Source organism: Sinohyriopsis cumingii, chromosome 6 (assembly GCF_028554795.1).
Source record: "Sinohyriopsis cumingii isolate HCF-2022 chromosome 6, ASM2855479v2, whole genome shotgun sequence".
NCBI classification, from domain to species: Eukaryota; Metazoa; Mollusca; class Bivalvia; order Unionida; family Unionidae; genus Sinohyriopsis; species Sinohyriopsis cumingii.
Window position 1 is genome coordinate 154,682,150 of NC_142966.1, and position 24,905 is coordinate 154,707,054.

The 24,905-nt window shown below is 34.7% G+C and overlaps 1 protein-coding gene across 3 annotated transcripts in view; it reads right to left on the reverse strand.

Moving 5' to 3' along the window:
• The window catches only part of LOC149798312 (uncharacterized), a 54,856-nt gene extending 30,183 nt beyond the window's left edge, over nt 1–24,673 (reverse strand). The window contains exons 1-10 of one of the 3 annotated variants that reach the window (XM_089963449.1): nt 24,530–24,673; nt 23,818–23,923; nt 19,264–19,516; nt 13,696–13,880; nt 12,166–12,273; nt 11,400–11,493; nt 10,902–10,951; nt 7,253–7,334; nt 5,262–5,347; nt 1,748–1,942 (exon numbers count right to left, since the gene is read on the reverse strand). In XM_089963449.1, the coding sequence (XP_089819575.1) occupies nt 1,748–1,942; nt 5,262–5,347; nt 7,253–7,334; nt 10,902–10,951; nt 11,400–11,493; nt 12,166–12,273; nt 13,696–13,880; nt 19,264–19,516; nt 23,818–23,907 (1,143 nt within the window). In that variant the 5' untranslated portion in view covers nt 23,908–23,923; nt 24,530–24,673. Of the gene's footprint in view, nt 1–1,747; nt 1,943–5,261; nt 5,348–7,252; nt 7,335–10,901; nt 10,952–11,399; nt 11,494–12,165; nt 12,274–13,695; nt 13,881–15,805; nt 18,258–19,263; nt 19,517–20,560; nt 20,889–23,817; nt 23,924–24,529 lie in introns of those variants that run through there. The other 2 variants (XM_089963447.1, XM_089963450.1) reach the window with 2 other exon arrangements.
• Nucleotides 24,674–24,905: the final 232 nt, after the last annotated feature.

The following is a 24,905-nucleotide window of genomic DNA, read 5'->3' on the forward strand; positions in this document are numbered from 1 at the left end:
ACAAACTTAAAGACCTAATAATGTTTCCTACCTGAAATAGTCTCAACATGTTTTTTATTTTTTAATGTTTTTCTAATTTCATGGAGTTTGTTTTTGTAATAATATTATTATATGTTTTTTATCTTATAGGTGTTGTCTAATGTTGTAAAGCGCTTAGAGCTTCTAAAGATTAGATGCTATACAAAGTCCTCATTATTATTATTATAGAAAAGAATTACCAATGCAGTCTGGTAGTATAGAGGATAGAAAGGAAGTAGAAAATAACAATACAATAGCACAAGGTTTGCAGGCAGCAAGGAAACAAGGTGAAAAGAGCACCATACAGAAGTGCTAGGAGGAGGAAGGGAAGGAAATCAACAGAGAGCATTGACAGACTCTTTGACGTCAACCCCTGAAAAAATGGAATATAACACAGAACCAGAGAAACCAGTTCCACAAAAAAAGGAAAAACAGACAAGTCTCTTAACAGAGAGAGGTCATTATGAATTGAGGAAGGAACCAACCAAAATGTATAAATGGAAAAAGATATAAAATATATCAAAGATTCAAAACAAAACAAATTAAACTATATATATATATATATAAGGAAAAAACATTCAAAGACAAAAAAAAACTACCATGTGCAGACAGAGGAGCAAGAGAGAGAGAGAGAGAGAAAGAAAGAGAGAGAATGAAAACATGCACACACTAAAATGAATAATTTTCCCAACAAATTAAAACAACTTTGAACTATTTGACTGATTTAATCTTTTCTTACCAACATTAGCAACTATATAAAAAAAGCACATAATGCCATGTTAAAACAAGCAAATTATGATACAAATCATAAACTGACCCAAGGCAAAGGTCACCAAAATTCTTGAAAACTAAATGGGAGGAAGGAAAGCTGACCAACTAGTATAATACCTGAAGGGAGGTGAGTACAGAACCAGAATCCTCTAAGACATGAAAACATGGTAAACCTAGGACATTTAGATCGACATAAAAACTTTGTAATCCTAAATCTTTGGGTATCTTGAAAGCTGTGATGGGATTCCTATAAAACCTCTAAGCAGCATGCTGGGAAGGACTCGGAGGAATCCACAAATAACATGGTTTGCAAATAAATGTTTGAGACTGAGATTTTGCTGTGACCAATTACAAATAACATTACTTTAAAAGTTCAATTTCATTTGGCTATAATAGTGGAAACAATATCAAACTCAAGCTCAAACTTCTGTTGGTCTCAAGGTCAGGCAAGGAGATAAAGGTTCCGAAACTTTAGATTTTGCCAAAGATTTTGTATCCACCAGGCCAGTTTAGGAGATAAAGCTCTGAAACTTTAGATGTAGCCTGAGATCTTGTATCCACCAGGCCTTGCAACGAGATAAAGTTCTGATACTTTAGATTAATAGCATGAGATTTTTTCCATCTACTAGACCAAGCAAGCAGATAAAGCTCTGAAACTTTTGATTTAGCATGTGATTTTGTATCTACTGGGCCTTGCAATGAGATAAAGTTCTGACACTTTAGATATTGCCTGAGATTCTGTATCCAACAAGCCAGGAGAGAACATGAGGTTTTGTATCAACCAGTTGCAAAGAATAATAAATCTGAAAAGTAATATTTTATGACTCAGAGTTGAAATTCAAACTCTGAGTTTTGTGATGTACAGGCCAGAGTCATCTAGAGTTAATTGAATCAGTTCTTATTCAACTGTGTGCAATGAAATAAATAAAGAAAATAAAGTTTCATCAAACTTAAATACCCTGAGAACTTTGAGTGTTGTGTTCCTCCTTAGTCCATGTATCAGCTTTTCCAGGCAATCCTTGTTAATCCGGTTACATGTCAGATCCAGTTCCAACAATGTGCTGTTATCTTCCAGAGTGCGGGATAAAGCCTTACAGCCATCCATGTAAAATCCATTCCAGGCCAGATTTATCTTCTTTAGGCATGAGTTTTCCTGTAAATATTTCATGTACAATAAACTATGATTTTGTTATCCTCATCTACAATTGTTAGTTCAATTTTCATAATACAACCAGATCGAACATCATCAGTGTTAGCCATTTATATCTCAGACTGCTCTGGTGGCCTAAGTGGTTAGAGTGTCCGCTTCAGATGTGGGAGGCTGTGGGTTTGAAACCCAGCTGAGTCATAGCAAAGGCTTATAAAATGGTGCAAGCAGCTGCCTCGCGTGGTGCTCAGCATTAAGAAGTTAGTGTTAGGACTGGTCAGCCTGGTGTCAGGATAATGTGACTGGGTGGGACATGATGCGACATGTCTGTGGCATGATGCCCCAGTGCTAGACATCTAGTACTATAAACTGCCACACTGCAGACATCGCAGCAATAGGACTGAAAAATTGTTAAAGCTACATTAAAAATCTAAATCACACACAAATCACACCATAGTATGTACCTGTCACCAGGTTTACTCTACACCCTGGAAGGTGCATCATGACACCAGCCCATAATACTATAACAAGATATGTATGATGATGTAGCAGTAATTGGTAGATAAGTAGAGATATAAACCTGGTGACATTTTGAATACCAATGGAGAGATCATTTACCTGCACAGCTAAGGTGTGATTCTCCCCACATAGGGGACCATTATTTATCAATTCCATTTGACAGACGGGGCACACTCTTTAGCATGACATTTATCAATGATGCCAAAGGATGTGTTCAGAAACACAGCTTCTTGCTCCAATCAGGATTTGAACCTACAACCTTGGAACCTGAAGCCAGTTCACTAACCACTTGGCCAATACCTCACTGATGTTTCTGACAAGTGGATTTTTTTCCTTCTTCTCAAAACCTATTAAATCCAACAATATCTGATACAAAAATAATCTTACAAAGTTAGAAAATGTCAACTTTAATGACAGTTTTAACTCATATGCTGAGATTTTCTTGGTGTGACCTACTGGGTACACGCTGTGTTTTTGACCCAAAATGAAAAGAGAATCAATATTCCAAATTAAATATTGAATTTCATTACTAATGGGGGGGGGCCTGAGTGGCCGAGTGGTCTAAAGTGCTCTCCGTTACGGAACACTGCCATCTCACCTCTGTCTGCGTGGATTCAGCCAATGTGGGTATGTGAGAAAGCTTGCCATATATAGTCTATTGTGTGCTGAAAAATGGCGTTAAACCCTACAACAACAACATTACTAACGAACCCAAATGTATTTTTGACTGAAATAACAGTATTTGGAAGATCTTATGTACAGAATCTCAAATATAAATTATAGAAAAAATAAAAGGGCTTAAATGGTCTTGATACAAATATATTTTCTTGATTTTGGTGAAGTTTTGTATTAACAGACTTTACTTGTCCCATGGTGTCTGTTTAAAAACGGTTTCAATTGTACATATACATTTAGGGTGTCATAATCAGGGTGACCCAGGTGGCTATTATAGCTGTATCAAATGATGAATTTATGTGTTATTTGAGGGTATACCAACTTTTTTTTTAAAAGTCCCATTGCCTCCAAACACATGCCCTCACTTGAGAAATTGTTTTTAAACCTATGTACATATCCATTTAAAGCTGACCCCACCCAATAAAGCACTTAAGCACTGAATATAACCATATCAATCTCATGCCTGGATGTTACAGTTTGCACTTGTTAAATTCAGGGGGCACTCTACAGATAACATGAACTCCTGGGAGAGTGGTGGGTGTAAGGTGAATTTGTTTACATCTGCAACATACACAATGGTGATAATGTTGGTTTACCTCTATATTTCTTTCATGTACTGTGGTTGAAATTTATTTGGATATTATATTTGTGGAAATTGTACATCATCTCAGCAAACACATACAGTAGCTAAAATGACTGCTCCATTGTACAAATAAATCAGCTTGAATTAGTCTAATGTAAAGCACATTATCTTTAGCAGTTATTCAAAAAGGAAACATGAATTTTGCAAGACTAAACAATACCAGCTTCTCAAAGTGTAATGAATGAATTACCAAATAAATCATATGTAAAAAGTAAGTTACAAGCTCTTTATTTTTACAATTTATCTCCGAAGTCCAGGAAGTGAAAATAACCAAGTGGCACTAGCAGATTTTTGAGAGATACACCACTGAAGTAAGGCCAAACTGTATACTCTATAGCCCAGATTACACCCATGAATCATACATCAAAATAAAGGGAATTAAAGGTTCTTTGAACAATACCTAAGATATGATAAGATATACAAGGTCTTTTAATAACCAGTGCGAAAATCGGGGGAAATTCTTTTTCTTTAAATATTTACCGTATGAAAAAGAGAAAACTGGTGAGCACCACTTCAGGCATTTCAAGTTCATAATCAAGTTGAAGCTGAATGATTGAAAAACTTGGAATAAAGATTACTCATTTTGGGCCAAATTGGTCTAATCACCACTTTAGCAGATGTACAATGATTGGATAAAAGATGGTGAGAGAAAATTACACAAGTTGGAGTTACCCAGAAACAACTGAATTTTTAAATATAGTTCATTTTAATCAAAGGTCACTAAGATTTATGCTGAAAAAAATTTGTAAGTGTTTAACTTTCATATGTTGGTAACACATCATCTATTATTTTTATTGGTTATCTCTTCCTCAACACTTCTATCCTTTGTGGTCTCTAGGATATACAATACATATGATTTGCCCTCTTGCATCTCCCAAGAGGTGCCTAATGGTGGAACCTATTTGTTCTGGAAAAAATGTGTCTTGTGATAATGTTCCAGGTGATAGTGTCTTGGACTTTTGTGGGGGATTTGACCCTTTTTGACTATCTTTTTCATCCCTTTTTTTGAGATATCTGAACTGATTCTACATCATATAACCAGGATTGTGCTGATGTGCCAACAAATCTTATAAATACATACTGTTTGTCTGTCTATTTGTTCGTCTGTCCATTTGCTTATTTTGTTAAACAATTCATAACAACAACTTGTACATGTTTACATAAATACTTCTGCGCTTGTTAATAAGTTGTGGTAAAACTTGGTAGACATTATAAATGTAATCTTCTGATGTGTATATATTTTTATGATTTGGTTTTCTTAATCTGATGATTGTGATTATTTAGTGCTGCATTCCTTTCCAAGAAAAGGTCCTAGGCAGGAGATAGAAACTGGAAACATGTCTTTTTTAAACTGAAGTTAGTGTCAAACCTGAGACGTATGTACTTATGTATATGTTATATATATCTCTGGTAATACTAATATTTCAGGGAGACCCACTGTACAGAGAGAGAGAGAGAGAGAGAGAGAGAGAGGGTGAGTGAATCCACCTGTAGTGCCTCTGCAATGGCAACTGCCCCATTCTGACGCAAGTGATTCCAGCTCAAATCTAAAGTCTCCATGGTGTCATTCCATACTAAAATTGAACACGAGTAATTTATGCTTAACACATTAATTCTTTTAGTAATACTAATAAGTGTAATCTAATAAAAATCTGATTTTTATTTAAACATATTTCATTGCTATAAAAGTTTACTAATGGGGTCAGCCTACAAGTTCACACAATTTAGAATAAATCCTTCCCCTACAGTTGACTGGCACAAGATTAATAGGTCCTATGTTTTCTGCCATAAAACTTACAACTAATTTATTGGCTTGCCTATGATAAATTATTGCATATTTTATAAATCTTTATAATAATTGTTTGGATATGTATAATTAATTATGGGTATAAATTATGATTTTAACTACATTTTAAGTATGACTATGTGCTCAATTATGAAATGAAGACGTTTTCTGTATAAATATAACAAATATTTTTATTCTTTTTTGTTGATGTTCTATGAAAAATTATAGAGCTAAGAAATGACAGAAAATATCTGTAAATGGCACTTCTAAAAATGTTAAGGGTCTAAAATGCTGGCAATCTGGTCAGATACATATTTATTTATTTATGTATAGATGGTATTATATAATTGCAGTTCTAGTGTTTTATATAATTTCCCGTATATTTCGATGAAATATAAAATTAACATATTACATGATAAAATACATTTACGAGTACAAGATTCCTGTTTAATAAACCACTGTATAAAAATGGTGTGAGAATTTAATAATATTTATTCATTTGAAAACTGCAGTCTTCTACCTTTCATAGAATGCAATGATGTTATATTCCATGTATCATATATGTAAATATAAAAAAGCTTTGAAATATGTCAAATCTACCATATGTGTCACAACAACATGCTAACCTGTCACTCAAGGACACTCAGTGGCTACAAAATTTTGCCCTATAAGGGCAGGTGTCCTTTTTAAAGCTGTTACATATGAAAGTGAAATTAAATAATGGGATTTATACATTTTGTCATATATAGACGGTTGAACTGTATACTGAGGCAGAATTTTAGAGTGAAATTTTAAGAGTTATTCAATTTTGTTATATATGGTCAAGTGCCCTTTTATATAGAAACTGAATATGACCAAGAATACGCGATTTATAGATTGTTCCATAATGGATAACTGTTTTTCATATCGAGATTGATTATAACAGTGACTTAAAGTATCTGTTAAGGAGAGGTGGCCTTTATGTAGATATTACATAAGAAAGTAAACTTTAGTTAAGTATTTAGGCATTGTCTGTTATTGGCAGGTGCATTTTATATATGCTGAATATAACAATGAAATTGAGTTACGGTATTATAATTTGTGACTCTTTTGGCAGGTGTCAAAGATGGCATACTAAGGGTAAATTGCGCCCAGGGCCACTATGAAGGCCCAAAGGGGTTTTGGCGCTCCAGGACATCTGGCACCTGTAGTTTTGGTGCCCCAGTACATTAGGCGTCTGGGTCAGTGTCCTTGCTAGCCCCCTCCCATTAGTATGCTTCTGGGTGGCATTTAGTTAGGGGTTGAATATGGAGTGAAATGAAGTAAATTGATTTATGAATTGTGCCCTTTATGCACAGTTGCCTTGACATAGAAGTTGATATGAAAGTAAAATTAAGTACAAGGACTTATAAATGGCATCTGTTTATGGAAAGGTGTCTTTTATATAGAGGTTAATATTAACTAAATTAAGTAAAGTAATTTAAAAATTATGTTCATTATGGGCAGGGGTCCTGTATATAAAGGCTGAATATGAAAGTGAAATTAAACAAAGGTACTTATAAACAGAAAGATGTCCTTAATGCATGGGTGTTCACAAATACAGATTTCTATGTATTACACAAACTGCAATATGAAAATATAAAATGGGATTGTGAAATGGTATGCCAGAAACATTATTGTATTGTATTTATGACATATATGATGCAATACTTACAAAGGGCATCAGCAATTACTTCTCCTCCATGTTCCCTGAACTCATTATGGGCTAGCAGCAGGTGCTTTAGATTTGTGGTGTCCTATACAAGTCATTGTAACATTTAGTGAAATGTGAATTAATAAGATATTTATCGAATTTGCGGTCGATGTTAAGCCTGCCCTTATTTTTACTAAATAATCACAAATGTTAAAATACTGATTTACAATGTATTAGGCTGGCCCTCTGGACTTACGGTGAAAGAAATATTATGACCTGAAAGTTCATTTGTAATGAAAATCTAACATAGATTGGACATTATATGTCCATAAATCAAATCTGATGGTAAACAGTTGGTGATAACTATTTGTACAGTAAAGCATAATTATTTGACTTTAATAGTTTGGTGATTTTGTAAGAAAAGAAACAAAAGATCTTTTCTGGATTTAAAGATTATTTTGATCTCTAGACATGAAAAACTGAAAAAATGACACACTACATCATGAAATTGCAGTACTTATACATACTATGGCATGTAAATTTAACAATCGATAAAATGCCTTAGAGCTCTGTAGGACTCACAGTACTAATTCAGTCTCATAGTAAACCTCTGCAAACACCATGATACTAAAAATTCAATTACTTTAAATTTTTGAGTGCTCATGATCAAACCTATATTTATCAGTATAGATAAAACCTGGATGTCAGCTTCTGTGTAGAGGAAAGGCTATGAGCTGTGGCATTTTCTGGACCTGCATGTGTTTGAAACATGTGCTTTCAATTCCGCACCAAAGAGTCATGTGCTAATTTTAGCAATGAGTGTTCCAAACTCAAGAATGTTAAAGGAATGAAATTCCATCAATAAAACAATGTCTCTAAGAAATATTTACTTACAATTAAAATAAGCTCTCAAAAGATTCTTTTTCCTACAACATAACTTGCATTATTAACCAATCCTCATGGTCAGCCTAACCCATATATACTCTACTTTATGTACACCCATTTCCAGGCTGGTTCCTACTTTTCCATACCATTAGTACTGTGTATCCTATAGGGACTTCCAAAATTTGATTCTATTTAGCTTACAGACTAATTAGATTGAAGACAAAAGCTATGAATTTCCCCCAAAAAATCTAGATTTGCTCAAAAACTATATAAATAAAGACACAAACATCTTCAAACAACACATTATAGTAGTCCAAAAATCTTTTCTTTACTCATTAACCCCTGGAGATTTTTGTAATTTTGGCCTGAAATGCAAGTAGGAAGCACATTTAGGAGGCTACTTCTTAATACATCCAAATAAATCTGCTTCCAAGAACTTTTCATTCAGGTGGCAGGGTCCAGTTTCGTAAATTGGTCCCTGGCAAATTTTTTAACTAAAGGCTATGGTGTGACTTTTCCAGCTATTATTGTTTACTTTTTAAGGATATGGATATATTTGTGAACTATGTGTTTTGGGCTTGTGTTGTTCTGGAAATTGATGGCAGGCATGTACATACTTCATAGTTACTCTGCAGTATGTTTATAGTGAAATACCAATAGTCGGCTAGGAAGAAAAGCTAGCTTCCCATAGCAGTAAAGAACATTGGTTTGTGGCAAGTAGAATATCTCAAAAACGGTTTGGATGACAACTATTTTCGATTGCATCAGCCTGTTCAGTACACACTGTTTTGTAGAACTGTCATCTAGGAAAACTTCAAAATGGCTTGTGTTTGCACCACTGTGAGCATCACATGGTGTCAAAAATGACCTTCGGACATGAAAATTGATAGTATAAATTTTGGACTGGGGTGCATAAACTTCTGCTATGTACTGCCATTGACTTCTCTGGTCGAGTGGATAATATTCGTATGCATTGTTTTAATATAGGTATCTAAAAATATGGACCTTTTTTACCTCACTTGTGCATTTGTTTATTGAATTGATTTTTTTTAATACTAGGTCGCTGATCGCGGCATTAAATTTGTATATAAAACTGTCCCCGTCCCCTTATCATGATGCCTATTTGTGTTAGAAACGTTGTTTTTAATTGGCTATTTTGTTCGTGCATGTGCAGAAGGGTAAAATTTTGATTATTTTTATACATTTTTTTGTTGTTGTTGCTTATTTGACCCATAATTTCATATCCTGGCCACATTTTACTCCAAATCCCCAATATATCCTACATTTTGCAAAGGTTCGTGTGCAGTTCAGACTGGTCTGTCTTAGATCTGAGGCCATAATGTCCAAAACCCGGATACAAAGTCCAATTCCAACAACGGGCGAATTTTTGGCATTAAAAAATTGGGTCTCAAAAATATATTTTTCACTCTATATTTTATAATTCGATTAGAAAGTCCAAATGATTTGGTATCGTTGTAGAGTTACATATGTCTACTTTTCCGTAACACCACCCACTTTGATGTGACTTAAATGACCTTGACATTACAGAGCTCAGAAGTAGGGTACTACCTCCTGACGCATAAACGTGGCACCAGGAGTAAATGAGTTGACAACGATGAATAAGCAACAGAACTATCACTATATATTACAAACAATTATTTATTAAAAAAAAGAATTATATCATCCTTGTTTTCCTTACATGGGTAAAAATTGTCTGCGTTAAATGAGAGTCATGATGGATAATCTTTCAAAAAATTGTTCAGTGTCCTACAAAACAGTTTTGTCAAAGAAAAGGCAAGTATCTATTTTAACTATCAGCCATGTAATTGTACTTGTTCCTTTATTATGAGATAAAGAAAATGACTTACTCAGTGATGATTTATTGCAATCATATATATATATATATATATATATATATATATATATATATATATATATATATATATATATATATATATATATATATATATATATAAGCATACAGGTGAGACAATTTTAAAATAGTGCTCTACGGACATTTTTAACCCAGGTCCACAGGTTACGACACCCTTCGTCTCTGCCGGCACACATTGACCTTGTACCCCCTAAACCATGCCACTTCACCAAAAACTTGTGCTAAAAAGTTGCTGGAATAGGCATACATGCGTAGCTGACACACAAATATATCGACCTTTGATTATTTATATTGGTTATTTGTATTTATGTAATATTTTTGTAACTATTTGCAAACTCTATTAATTCATTTGTACTTGCAGTAGATTACTGAATTAATTACTAGGACCATATGCACCTGTGTCAGTGATATTGTTGCGTCATTTTTTGGTGATATTATGTATGGTTGAGTTGGACCGCTCCGGTGGCCTAGTGGTTAAAGCGTCCGCCTCGGAAGTGGAAGGAATGTGTGTTTGAACCCCGACCGAGTCATACCAAAGACTAGCAAAAATGGAACTAACAGCTGCCTCGCTTGGCGCTCAGCATTAAGAGGTTAGTGTTAGGACTGGTTGGCCTGGTGTCAGGATAATGTGATTGGGTGGGACATCATGCTACGTGTCTGCAGCATGATGCCCCAGTACTAAACATCACTATAAACTGCCACACTGCAGACATCGTAGCGATATGACTGAAAAACTGTTAAAAGCTACGTTAAAAATCCTAATCACACACATGGTCGAGTTGGGTATAACAGTTGGTGCGTGCAGACAAAGTGATGGTTGCCGTAACCTAAAACAAAAGTCAATCAAAACCAATTTATTAAAACAATATGCTAGAAGATACACATACATACCTCTATAAGTGGTCTAATAACCTCAGCATCATATTCTTTCAACCCGTTCCCTGCATTTTCGAAAAAAAAGTTTTTGTTTTTGCATAATTGTATGTATTTGCAATTATAGGTTTTCGAACGTAAGAAGATTTTGTTTGTTGTTTTTTTTATATACATAATTGTGCATATCTATAATTACTGGTTTTCAACAGTAACGTAATTTTGGGGGCATAATTGTGTAATGTGCGAATACTGGTTTCAAAATATGAACATATAAGCACTTATCTATAAAATAACAATCCTGCATCTCAGTCTATATTTATATGTCTGCCAACTTATTTTTCTAATGTGTCATCTATCTGATAACAATATTAGGATTTTATCTTACATCAATGTTGCTAACCAACATGTGAATGAACTAGTAAATTTGATTAATAATTAATATTGTACATTAAACAACATTTAATACTTTCATAAATCAGACATTCAGATCGATCTGAAAAGATTTACTTTACTGACCTGATAAGTCCAGTTTGTGGATACAGTCATGCTTCTTTATGGCATCTACTATAAACTGCACTCCCTGAGCTCCTAACATGTTCTCACCCAGCATCTGTTATATATATATATATATATATATATATATATATATATATATATATATATATATATATATATATATATAGACACACACACACACACACACACACACACACATATATATATATATATATATATATATATATATATATATATATATATAGAGAGAGAGAGAGAGAGAGAGAGAGAGAGAGAGAGAGAGAGAGATTTTAACCTTGTTTGCCAATTGTGGGATTATTTCACTGTATATCAAGTGATCAATTGATTTAGTAAAATGAAGATACTGTACAATATTATTTTTACTGTTGTTTTTTTGTTGAGAAAAATATTTTTAAAGGGAGAAATGTTATCGTCTGGGAGGTGGGAAAAAAGGTGTAAACCCGGACCGAAACCTTGCTCAGTAGCAGCGGGCTCAGACCCGGGACCTCCATAACAATATGCGCTCTACATTTAGAGTCGAAATGGTGCCTGGTACTGTCAAATTATCATTATCAAAGTGCAGGCACGCAACCGTCTACCATTTGTTCGCATAGTTTTAGGCTGGTACCATTTTTGAAATATTGAGTTTGGACATCAGATGAATGGATGCCTGCCAACACTTGGTTATTAGGACTATGTCATGGATGTCGACTCTGGCTGGTCAGATCTCTACGACAGAAGTATATAATAATTAATGCAAACTCACCAGCTCCTTTACAAAATTGTTTTCGTGAAAGATCTCTGCAATGTATTCTGCTCCTTTGACACCAATATCATTATCCGTTAAGTTGATCGTCTGGACATCAGAGTTTCCCTGAAATATATTCAGTGGTAGACATTGTACGGGAACGAGCTAACAGACAGACCGTTTGATTATTTGATTTTATTAAGCCGTACTTTTTTTTGGGGGGGGGGCTGCGATAGCCTATATTGTTTAAATAATCGTAAATAAAATCTTAAAAATGTGTTGCGTTTATTTAAATGTTATTTTTCACTTTAGATTCTTTAGAAAGATGTAATAGAAAAAATGAATCACTCATTTTTAAATTGTCTTTAAAATAATGTATTATGTCCCCCCAACTCCAACCCCCACAACAACAAAACGATAACACCCACAAAAACAAAATAACTGTTATCTGAAAAACATACACATGTACTAACTATACAATAAAAATCTTTGCAATTATTCGAAGATTGTATACGATTTTCATTAACTATGATGGGATATTTAGGTGAGTTACTTGTTTGTAGCATAGCTTCATTTTTCTAAAAGAATGTCCTCAGATCCATTACTAATTTTGTATATATTCATGTTCCAACTATTTGGTATGGAAAAATGCAAGAAGTATGCACACAAGGCAGGGCCGGTTGGTTAGTTGGTTGGTTGGAGAGGGGTCCGGTACAGTTACTTGTTACACAGGCACTTGATTCTGTGGAAACTGATGGTGAGTGTACACATCAGTTTCCACAGAATCAAGTGCCTGTGACTTGTTACTTGAAATATGACCATCGTTTTATTCTTGCGCACGTTTATTGGGTAAAATGCATACGTTGAGTAAGTAAATAGACTTTTGCTTTGGTGCCCATTCAAAGGAAAAGTCAGAGCCCTTTTGAAATTTGTGATCCCCTCCCCCATCACTTGACCCGATCCGGCCCTGCCATGGTCACGCTTTCCATTAAGTTATGGCTGGTACAAAAAACTCGACGACGGCCGATCTGCATAGCTGTTTTTTTTCCCCTCTGAATAAAGCTAAACTAAAGTTAAACCAAGCACAGGAGCAAAGAAGACGCAGTTGACTTTCGAGTATTGTGTTTTTGCGTGCGTGCGTGCTTGCGTGTGTCATAACATTACATAATGAAAGTTACATGTGTGCACAGAGTTAAATCTGAAATAACGTACCTTTTAAAATTATGCAACAGCGTGTTTCAATAGGAAATGAAAACTGGAGATTTAACTTGCTTTCTAAATACCAAATTCGCTAATAACAACACCAAATGTATATACCAATTATGAGAATAAATGTGAAGAAATATACACAAAGTTCCATATTATTTCAGCTTTTTAGAATGTAATCCCAATATTATTTTCTGTTGTTTCCATTTCTTCCCTTGGACTCAATGGTTTTGGTTAAAATATAATTAACCGTAAACAAATATCATAAAATAATGTTCTTCCATCAGCAGATGTATGCAATTATATATTCGTCCGTCTGTCAAAATAAAAGGTTATACTCACAACCAGTGCGAGAGCCAGTGCCTTTGTTCCCAAAGGGCCAATCGAATGATGTGGCATGCTGACCCTGTCCGTGTTGAGAGCCTTCAAGGTGTAGGAGGAGGGGTTGACTTTCAGCTCCTTACATGCTTTTAGATACAGAAGCTGGGTGTGACTCAGTTTGCTTGCGTGTTCTGTATCATCTTCAACTGTGATGAAAACATACAAGATAATGCTTCATAAAGCCTGTGTACTACACTTCCTGTGTACTACATTTCTTTCTCCCTTTTTCTGTATTGATCAGTATTGATCAGTAATGTATATGACCGATCATTTAAACAGAAAGTTTTGTAAAGTCTCTCTCTCTCTCTCTCTCTCACACACACACACACACACACAAAATCTTCAGCACGTTTACAGTAAGCTGTGATTTCAATAAATTATTGAATACCTCCAACACAGTTGCAATATTTATGCAACTCACAGAACCCACAATCAGACTGTCAGTATTTGGTGGTAATGATGAGATCCCCCCACTCCTTATGTTTTTTTTTTTTTTTGGGTTATCGTTATCTAGGAGGTGATCACTCAGTGTTATTGCCACGAACGAGTAAATAATAAAATAAAAAAATGAATTTAGGAGACGGAACAGCAGAGATCTAAGCAGAGATATAGAATATAACAGCAGCCCCGTACATAAAATACAACAATTTAATAAATTACGTACAAAAATAAAATCGAACATGACATTCAAATGATTATATTTTCTCAGAAATAGTTACAACTCAATTATCCTTTCTTTTATACTGATATAACAAATTTCATCATATGATCGAGTGACTGATCGAACTCAGATTGCCAGCATGACAGCATGGCCTGGTGCTTCTGGTCTTTTCCAAATTAGTGTAAGTGATCGGCCGGCGTTTCCTTATCTTTTAAAAAAAAAAATCAACATAGCTTGTATAAATTTTGTACAAATCAGCTGTGGAACACACCAATGAACTTGGCACGGTTTTCTTTTTCCCTGGAAATCTTACAGACTTTAGAAAAGCTTGAGGGGAGCTGATTTCCTCTGAAGCCAGATTGGTACTTCGCGCCATGCATAACGAGACACGACCCAAACACCAAACACAAGTTTTAGTCCTGTCTCAAATTACCATACTCGAATCCCTAATAATGTCCAGATAATTTAATGTGTTAAGAAATTATGGATGTTCCATTTTGCGAATCTAAACCTTGCTACCATACAATACCGTACAATAAATAATACGTTTCCCCTTATAATTGAAAGAATAACCACTAAATTCTAAAAAATCTATAAGTGGAGATGTAAATACAAATATCATAAACCAATATTTATTACATTATTACGACATGGTTGTATTTTTAATTTCAGGAACTCTCTCTCTCTCTCTCTCTCTCTCCACGCCTCTTCATTACAGACTGTGCTCTTTGCACTGTGCAATACAGGTACAGAGCTATTTTATTGTCCTTAAAAATATATAGCACCCAACCTAAATACATGTCAGGGTCTTTTCTCCAATGATCAGCAATTTTCCAACTCTACGTCAAAATATCGTCTATCGAAACTGAACAAGCGATGTCCATTTCGCAGCCTAATACACAATCTCAACCCTATTAACACGAATGTATGTCCTATCTAGCTGCCCCCCACCCCCGCATTCCTACTGAGACCTCTTTATTATAAACAATAACACCCTACTGTGGCTATACATTTACCAGCTGAACTATGCCGGTCGGCACTTGTTAGCTACGTTAATTTGCTATTTAACAATTCATTGACGTACGCTCCCAGACATAGAAAAATAAATTCTCAGTATACTTTATACTAAGCATGATGCATACATTTAAGCAGATCATTTACTCCACACAATTTGTGTCAGAAGAAGTGCACGAAATCTTACACGCGATGGTTTCTATTATATGCAAAACAACGGAATCCGAACTAATTCATGTAACCAATTATTGTATGGCATGCTTACAATACATCAAACCATATACCATGCACGATTTTTTTCTTAACTCAAAATTGAATCATGAATTTAAAATGAATGAATGCAGCAATAATTATAAAGTTACAGCAATTAACACATTGTATGTAATTGCGACTGACCCTGTGCTTTATTCGAGTCCTCCTCGCTTATCATCAGAGAATTTTCCCCTGTCCTTCTCTGGATCTGGGTCTCTCAAATTTCCAGACCATCTTGCCCTCAGGCGATTTATTGAACGAGAAAAATTACTTATTAATTTTGTCGCATGCCCTCAGACGCTCCCTTGGCAGAAAAAAAACTAGGACTGCCTAATATCGCGAAAGGATTACTTTAAATGCCTGAATTCCATCTGGGAACACCCCCTCCCCTCGTTTAGCTTAGCCAATTAGGGTTACTTCTTTACACGCCAAAAGATTTTATCACTCGAATCGAAGACGGAATAATCCTCTCTATTCTGATTTATTAATAACTATTCTGGAAAATATAATTTTATAACACCTGTTCCAAATGGCCCCGTCTTCTTTTATTCGTCTCAGCTCTTGTCATTTTACGCTATTGATCACACTTTAATATTGCGCTCTTATCTGGATATAACCGTTAAACAACTCTGGTAGAATGTACGCATGTGCGGAATAAGATTTATATATCATTTTATAAAAACAACGACAAAAAAAATCACAACAAAACCAAACTACAAACACAAAAAAAATGAAAAATTAATATAAAAAGGGATGGGGCATAACGACAGGAATTACAGGTCACGTTACCGATATATGTCATGTTTCTGGGCAATTCATCAAAACTGTGAAAATAGTTGCAGCGACTGGAATTGCACGAACAGTTAACAACTAAAAGGGGAATACCTCTTGTAAAAGGAGTCAGAGCATGATGACAGTAAGATATGCTGTTACTATCATACTTTCACTTTCCAAGCATATTTCAGCTGTTATTAGTGACAGTTGGCCAGATTATTAATCACATTATTTTTAGTACATTATAAAATAAACAACCCCAACACGTAGAATGTGTGACCGGTATCGCTTTATTGCTTGCCTAGAAAATGCTCATTCCTAGCTAAACGTGATGTGGTTTCACTCTACACGGATATATCACACAATGATGGTATCGAAGCGTGTAAATATTATCTTGAAGAAAACGAATATACACGTAAACTATCAAAAGAACATGTTTGTGATTTGATAAAACTTGTGCTCGAAAAAAAAATCTTCAATTTGTTAATACAAATTATCTCCAAAAGTTGGGAACATCAATAGGTAGTCCTATGACACCTTCTTATGCATCTTTATTTATGGGAAAACTAGAAAATGATTTTCACAATAAATGCCTCTTAAAACAGGATGCATGGTTACGATTTTTAGACGATATCTTTATGATTTGGAGTTATTCATCAGAAGACCTTTATTATTTTATAGACAGTTTAAAGAAATTACATCCAACAATACAATTTACATTCAATGTCTCTAAAACTAAAGTTTCATTTTTGGACGTTGATGTCGTTAAAAATTAAAATAATGACATCACTAACATAGATCATGTTAAAAACACGAATAATCATCATTATGTTGAACATTCGTAATGCCACCCTAAATCATGTAAAAACCGGTTACCATATAGTCAAGCAAAAAGATATAGAAGAATTATTTTGGATGATGCTGTTTTTAAATCATCTTTGAGAGTTAGGTCAGCATTTTTAAATAGAAATTACCCTATTGACATCATTAATACTGCTTTCCAAAAGGTATCTTCTCTTACACAGCTTGAATCTTTACAATATAAAATCAAAAATAGAAATGAAGATATCATTCCTTTTGCTATTGAATATAATCCAAGTTTGCCTAATATAGGTAAGATTATCAATAAATATTGGGATTTATTAAAATTACCATGTAAAGCAAGTGTTAGATCGCTACACGAAAGCAAACCCACGCTTGCTTATAAAAGGACTACAAATCTTAAAGATTTCCTAATTAATTCTAAATTAGATAAAAACATCATATAAAAAAGGACCATCAACTAAATGTAATAGACCTAGATGTTCGCTCTGTTGTTTTATTAATGAAAATACTTTTTTCAATAGTAATAATACGAAGGAAACTTTTAATATGCGTTGTGACATTAATTGTGCAACATCAAACGTTATTTATTTGATCACATGCACAAAATGTGGCATCCAATATATTGGACAAACCAGTCAACACAAAATCTAAACGTATGAACCAACATAGATCAGACGTACAAATTCTCATCTCATGTTGCCGCACATTTTAGCAAGAGTTCCCATACTTTGCACGATTTCCCCTTTCAATCTATTGTTATAGCTGATTCTGAGATGGAATGTCTGCTAGAGGAAACCTTTGGGATTCACCGTCTTAATACGGTATATCCAAAAGGTCTAAATTCCAAAACACTATACGACAGTCAATAATCATTTTTTAAAATTATGTCCTCTTTTTACAATTTGTTAAGAATATTTTTATATTTTTTTAATTTACAGAATAACTTAACTAGTGAAAGTATAAACTAATATCATAAAAATAAGTTTATTAATTCTTTAAAAATGAAAGGGCATTTTAAAATTAATTCTCAATATATTATGAATAATTATTTATAAAATACTTGATTATAAGTATTACGCACACCATAATTTATTACTATATAAATTAAGTTCTGATAAAATTTAGAACATTTATCAATAATATATAGATATATTATTATTTTATGTTGATTTAAAAAAAAATGTTTAGATTTATTTATTTATTTATTTTATCTTTTATTTTTATTTTTAAAAATGTGCATTATACACAGTTAAAATAAAAAATATTAATAAAACTGTTTATCTCAATTAATTCATAAATTTTAGTATTCTTATTAGTGACAGTTGGCCAGATATTAATCACAAGATTCTGAATATTTGATACCAGAAACTGTCAACAGGCAGGGTTCTGTTGTTTATCTTCCCGTGGTTAATGGAGCCTGGACCGGTTCATGCACATGGATAAAGCACAACTTTTAAATTAATTAAAATCCATTATCAAAACCCTTACTAAGGTAACAGCCGAGTGAGAGCGCATGCAATTATGTGGCTGCATTTGGTACTGTGAGCAAGACTGGTTTGGTTTTTGTAAATTTTACCTTTAGTTTAAGTAAGAGTTTGAGGACCCTTACGTCGAGTTTCTGTGTTCTTTGAACATGAATGTAATCTATGCTCATAGTGACCCCGTGACAATAATATCTATAAAGTTTCATAACAGTTCATTAAAACATGTTACAATAATTGTACACACAGGGATTTTCATGATATTACGAAGTACGTAATATCGAACATTACGTATTACGCATGGAACTGACGGCAAGCCTAACGTTATGCCATGCCATATTTATGGCGGTGTCATAAAAAGACGACATATCTCCTTAGGATTATCAGATTCAGATGACTCGCGCATTCAGATTGTGACTACAATCAACGCAACCATCGATCTGCAACCAAAGGAACATTCTTTAAAAAAAATTCACTCTATTTTACTAAAACAGTAATTGATCCAAATTATGAACAGCTTACCATCAAAGTCATACTCCTCCGTAGAAACGTGCTCGTCTCCGTCAGTAAGAGCTGTTTCGAAGCTGAGCGCGGTCTCCGTTCTTTCGCTCTCAGTCTTCACTTCAGACTCGCGTTTCTTCCGTCGGGATACCACCTTCCGTCTCTCTGCTATCCGTGTCCGCTTCACATGACCTCTAGCCAGCCGGTACTTGACTACAAGGGTGTAGGGGTCCACTGTCGTGTGCGGTCGTTTGATCAGCTTCCATATGTCGAACTAGGGATAAATTGTCTTCACACATTTAAACATACTGTGAGTGTTGCTTAGACCGACTCTTCACGAACTACCGTCCGTACTCGCCTATAAGTCGAGTCTAATTGCAGACTGCATAGACGCAGCTCTGCCATCGCATAATGCGCCAGCAGATCTGGGTTTGTGCAGTTCGTTAGGAATAATCAGTAGAACAAACAACACTGACCCTGATCTGCAGGCGAATTATGCTAGGGTATTTGCAGTTTGACAAGACTTATAAGCGACAAAAGAGGGTAAATGGATTTCAGTTTTAATTTGTGCACAACGTATGTGCATTTTTATATGGTAGCATACAGTTACAACTGTATTTTCTTAAATCAAAGATATATAGTAAAATACAGTTTATGTTTATTCATTTTGTTCTAGTAATATTTTCAGATTTAAGATTATGGCCCATCTGCATTGTGTGATCTTTCTTCTCTCGTTCTGACAGTATGTTTCCAAGAAAGAAAGAAAGCTGGATAACATATGACCTCGACCAAATACGAGTACCCTGTGGTGGAGTGGGAGTGAGTGGGTATATGGAGTGATTAAATATATTATAACACAATAAACAAATAAAATAATAACTAAATAAATTAAAGAGAACAGTGCAAAAACAGGGCCAGGACCAGAATTGCAGGAAAATTCGAGTAAAAGGGAGTATCTCGAACAGATTAACGTTCTACTTTATTTTTTTTTAAATTCCGTAACTTCAAGGTAAGACCCTTTTTTTAAAAAAGATGCTTAGTGTTGAAACCATTTCTGGTATCTCTTCGGGGATACGATTTTCAGAATACCCACTGTGGCAGCATTTTCCATCTTGGGCAAAAAGGACACCATTAGAAGAATATGGCTAACCATTCAGGAAAATTAGGGACACGATTTTTCATGTTCTTTTTTTATTCTGATAAACTTTTAATAGTATGGATACGAACCGCTGCGAAATGTGTCTCTAGTCAATCATCAGTATTGAACTTACTGTAGGTACCTGTAAGTAGATAATATTATACAATGAGGATGACCTACCTCACCGTCATGTTTAACAACCGACTCTATGTCCACTGGAATTGTCAGATATTTCTCTACCTGACACATTGAGGCTATTGGAAACCGAAGGGAACTCATTGTAACCAGACGAATATCAATCACATCCGCACTGTTCCTAGCTTTTCAGTATTAACAATCCAGTGTATCTTGGTGTACACGATCCAATTTCGCAAGCTTCCGAGCTTCAGAATGTATTGCTTTTCTTGAAAGATTTGCTAAGTAACAAGCGTTCCTAACACATCCCTATTAATCTGGTATGAACGAATTTTAAAATATTTCCCCAAAATGCGTTTGGTTCCAGTATTTCCATGTAACTAAGTTTAAATGAAAATATCAGTAGAAAGTTGAAATAAATTCTTTGGGTCAAATATCTCTCGAGATGTCACGTCCATATACCGTATAATACCTTTTCAAAGTTCCTTTGCATGTAAGAAAATAAGTTTTACCCCTTATTTAAATATTTTTTTTAGAAGATCCCATTCAAAGACAGCAGACCCTTCATAGATATCCCTTGATCGAGTCGCAACGGTATAGAGTACATGTAATTAAGGAAGCAAAGGACAATAGAGGGAAGGTTAATGGACACGAGGGATATACGTCGTTCATCAGATGGCTATTGAGTATAGACGGTTTAGAAACGTTTCATTGATTTTGGGATATATGAATACGATAATCTTGTTATAGAACCTAACAGTTGATGCAGAAATCAAGACGCTCTGATGAAAGGCGCAGTTTAGTAACTGAAGCATGGATTTACTTGAATGGTGTCAAAAGCATTCATCCTACACCGTCGTATTCAAAGGAACCTGTGTTCAGCCCATTCCGAATGACTGGTAAATGGATTTTTATTACTAATACTATTAACTCATGATCAATGGAGGGGGGGGGGTAGGATCGTATTCACTTGAAAACTTTGCTTATGTTGGTACTATTCATGAAGTGTTATCTATTCTATCACTGATTGTTTTGGAGAGAGAGAGAGAGAGAGAGAGAGTTTCTGAAGGGATTCAAAATACAACCATGTCGTAATATTGTAATAAATCTTGGTGCATGATATTTGTATTTACGCCTCCACTTATAGATTTGTTGGAATTAACTGGTTATTTTTTTATAATTATACTGGCAGACGTCATAATGTCTAGTATTCACTAGACTTTATGGTAGCATGGTTTAGTTTCCTACAACGGAACATCCATAACTTCGTAACATAAGGAATTCTTTGGATATCTGTAGTGATACGTGTTTAGTAATTTGAGACAGGAATAAAACTTGTGTTAGGTGTTTTCGTCGTGTGTTAGGTGCTTGGGTCGTGTCTCGTGATACATGGCGCGAAGTACCAATCTATCTTCAAATCGCAATTAGCTCCCCATAAACTTAACTAAAAGCATGAAGATTTTCCGACCAAAAAAAAAAAAAAAACGCTCTATGTTCAGTGGTGCGTTTCCCAGCTGATTTGTACAAACATGTTACAAGCTATGTTGACAGAAAAAGGATAGGCTTCTGAGTTTATAAAATGGTATATGTGCAATGAAGACGATAATATGCAAAATCTCCACCCAACTGTATGCCAGTCAAGTACAATTTTTTATACCTCGAGTCATATCCTTTCACCATATTAATACACAAAGACGGGTCGGTCGACCAATAATGAAGTTTTCAGGATTCCATGCACTAAAGTTAGTTAGTATGTGCAGAAAGTTACAAATGTATATCAGTTTTAGCAACAAATGTACAAAGATTAATAGTTACACAGAACAAAGAAAGAAAATATTCGTGGCACGAGTCCATCTACAGCTTGGAAAGGCTTACTGATGGGTCATACAAATGTGAAGCAGGTAAAAATAACACGTAACACATGTCATTTATATTGATGTATACCCTAAATAATGTCTCTGTTTCTGTCTTGTGTGTTGTTGTTTTTTAATTATAAATGTATTTTACTTTCTTGCATCAACAGTCAAATGATTGTGTTTTGTATTTAATCGTATTCATCTTGCATTGTCTATAATAAATAAATCTCCATCGAACATCATCTGGCACGAAAGACATTTTATAAATGTTACTTTATGTTTTATCTAAAGACTTGTGTCAATTTTAATATTTCCTCAAATATACAGACTTTAGCGGCAATACAAAAGCACACAAGCTAGTTTTTATTCTTGTACAAGCCGCTTGATATTGTCCATGTATATAATGTACAATACACACTAAAATATCAGACTGATCAGAGATTTCGATAATGTTAGTAAAACCAGACCTCTAAGAATTGAGGAAAATGGACCTAGTTGCATAGTATGTATGTATGTATGTATGTATGTATGTATGTATGTATGTGCGTGCGTGCGTGATTTGGATTTTTAACGTAGCTTTAAAAAAATTCAGTGATATAGCTACGATGTCTGCAGTGTGGCAGTTTATATTGATGTCTAGCACTGGGTCATCATGCCGCAGACATGTGGCATCATGTCCCACCCAGTTACATTATCCTGACACCAGGCCGACCAGTCCTAACACAAACCTCTTAATGCCGAGCGTCAAGCGAGGCAGCTGTAGGTACCATGTTTATAAGTCTTTGGTATGACTCAGCCGGGGTTTGAACACGCGACCTCCAGCAATCGAGGCGGACACTCTAACCATTACGCCACCGGAGCGGTCCTATATTTATGTAAAATGGACATAGTTGCATAGTACATATATATATGTATGTATGTATGTATGTATGTATGTATGTATGGTGCAAACTGACGAAGTGCAGAACAAGGGAAACTAACACACGCCTTGTGATTTCTATGCCCCCTTTTCAAAGGCAAGTTAACGCAAACAACTAGAAATGAGGGACAAAATCCAATACCTAGATAATAAAAAATAACATTAAGGGAAACATTTACTCAATACGGTATTACTAAGCTAGGAAACAAAATCATCGACCTCTATACGAAGATAACAGAGCGCCATCTGTATATTGCAGCTACAGACTACATCAGAATATGTATCCCATGGTATACGGCTAATGAAGAGCGCCATCTGTATATTGCAGCGACAGACTACATCAGAATATGTATCCCATGGTATACGGCTAATGAAGAGCGCCATCTGTATATTGCAGCGACAGACTACATCAGAATATGTATCCCATGGTATACGGCTAATGAACATGACTAATCTTCCCGTCTCCCGCTCAGCAACATTCAAGCTTCTTTACACGCATACGTGTGATATTTTCAAGAAATACTAACCATCGGGCTCTCCTTAGTCTCTTCGATGGCACTGTCGGAACTGAAGAGTTCTCTAATAGATGTTGAGAAATGGCCTTTATCTGACGCCATGTTGTCTACACTTGCCCTAACAAAAAGGAATGGTCTTCAGTTATGACGAAAATTATTAAATTCTCCTCTGACCGATATGGGAGTGATCCCATAACCTCAAACAAACGGACTCAAGGTGACGAGCGAGCGAGAGAGAGAGAGAGAGAGAGAGAGAGAGAGAAGACCTTCCCGTTGAAATACCTTTAACCATAACATTGGAAAAGGATGAGATTAAAGATTAAAATAGAGAACACGAAAAGAAAGCGACATGGCAACGAAAACCATGCATTTGGTAGTATTTAGTAATGAGATAATAATGTATACTGAACGCAGACATGGATTTAAACAAAATAAAACAACCAGCAAAGCGATGTCCTTATCTCAAAACCGTTATGCCTGGTTTTCAAATTTTTTTGGGATATGCACGCTGTGCTTAAAAAATATAGGCTTAAGTTGTTTTTAAATATTTTAAAAAACAGTTCTTGTACAACGAAATACAACTTTTGAAAAACAACACATCTAGCGAGTAAGTTAACAAATAAAATTGTTACCTTGCTACTATTTTTGGTACTTGACTGTCAAGCTATATCTCTAATATAAACAAATTTTTACTAATAATTTCATAAAAAGCAACATTACTTACCACCGTAATGTTAAGAATGATGAAAAAAGTCTGAAATCTGAGGTAGAGGTAGAAAATCCAAGTAACAAGGTATATATATGTGAACCCAGGTGTATTCTTAACTCTATCTCCTGATTCACTAAATTCACAGACTAATGTCCAAAATAAAAACTAATAACAACGCAAATGATCTATTACAAGATTTATCTCTTGATATATCAATTCCATGTTGATGAATATAAATATTTGTAATAGCAGTGCGGCACCGCTGTGAATGGTCTATTGTTAAAATAGGTATAGATGTTAAAATCACTGGAACGTTAAGCAGGTATTCTATTCGGATTAATACACAGTCGGCTCGTCTTTGAATCATACCTCGTAATTGATACTACTTACC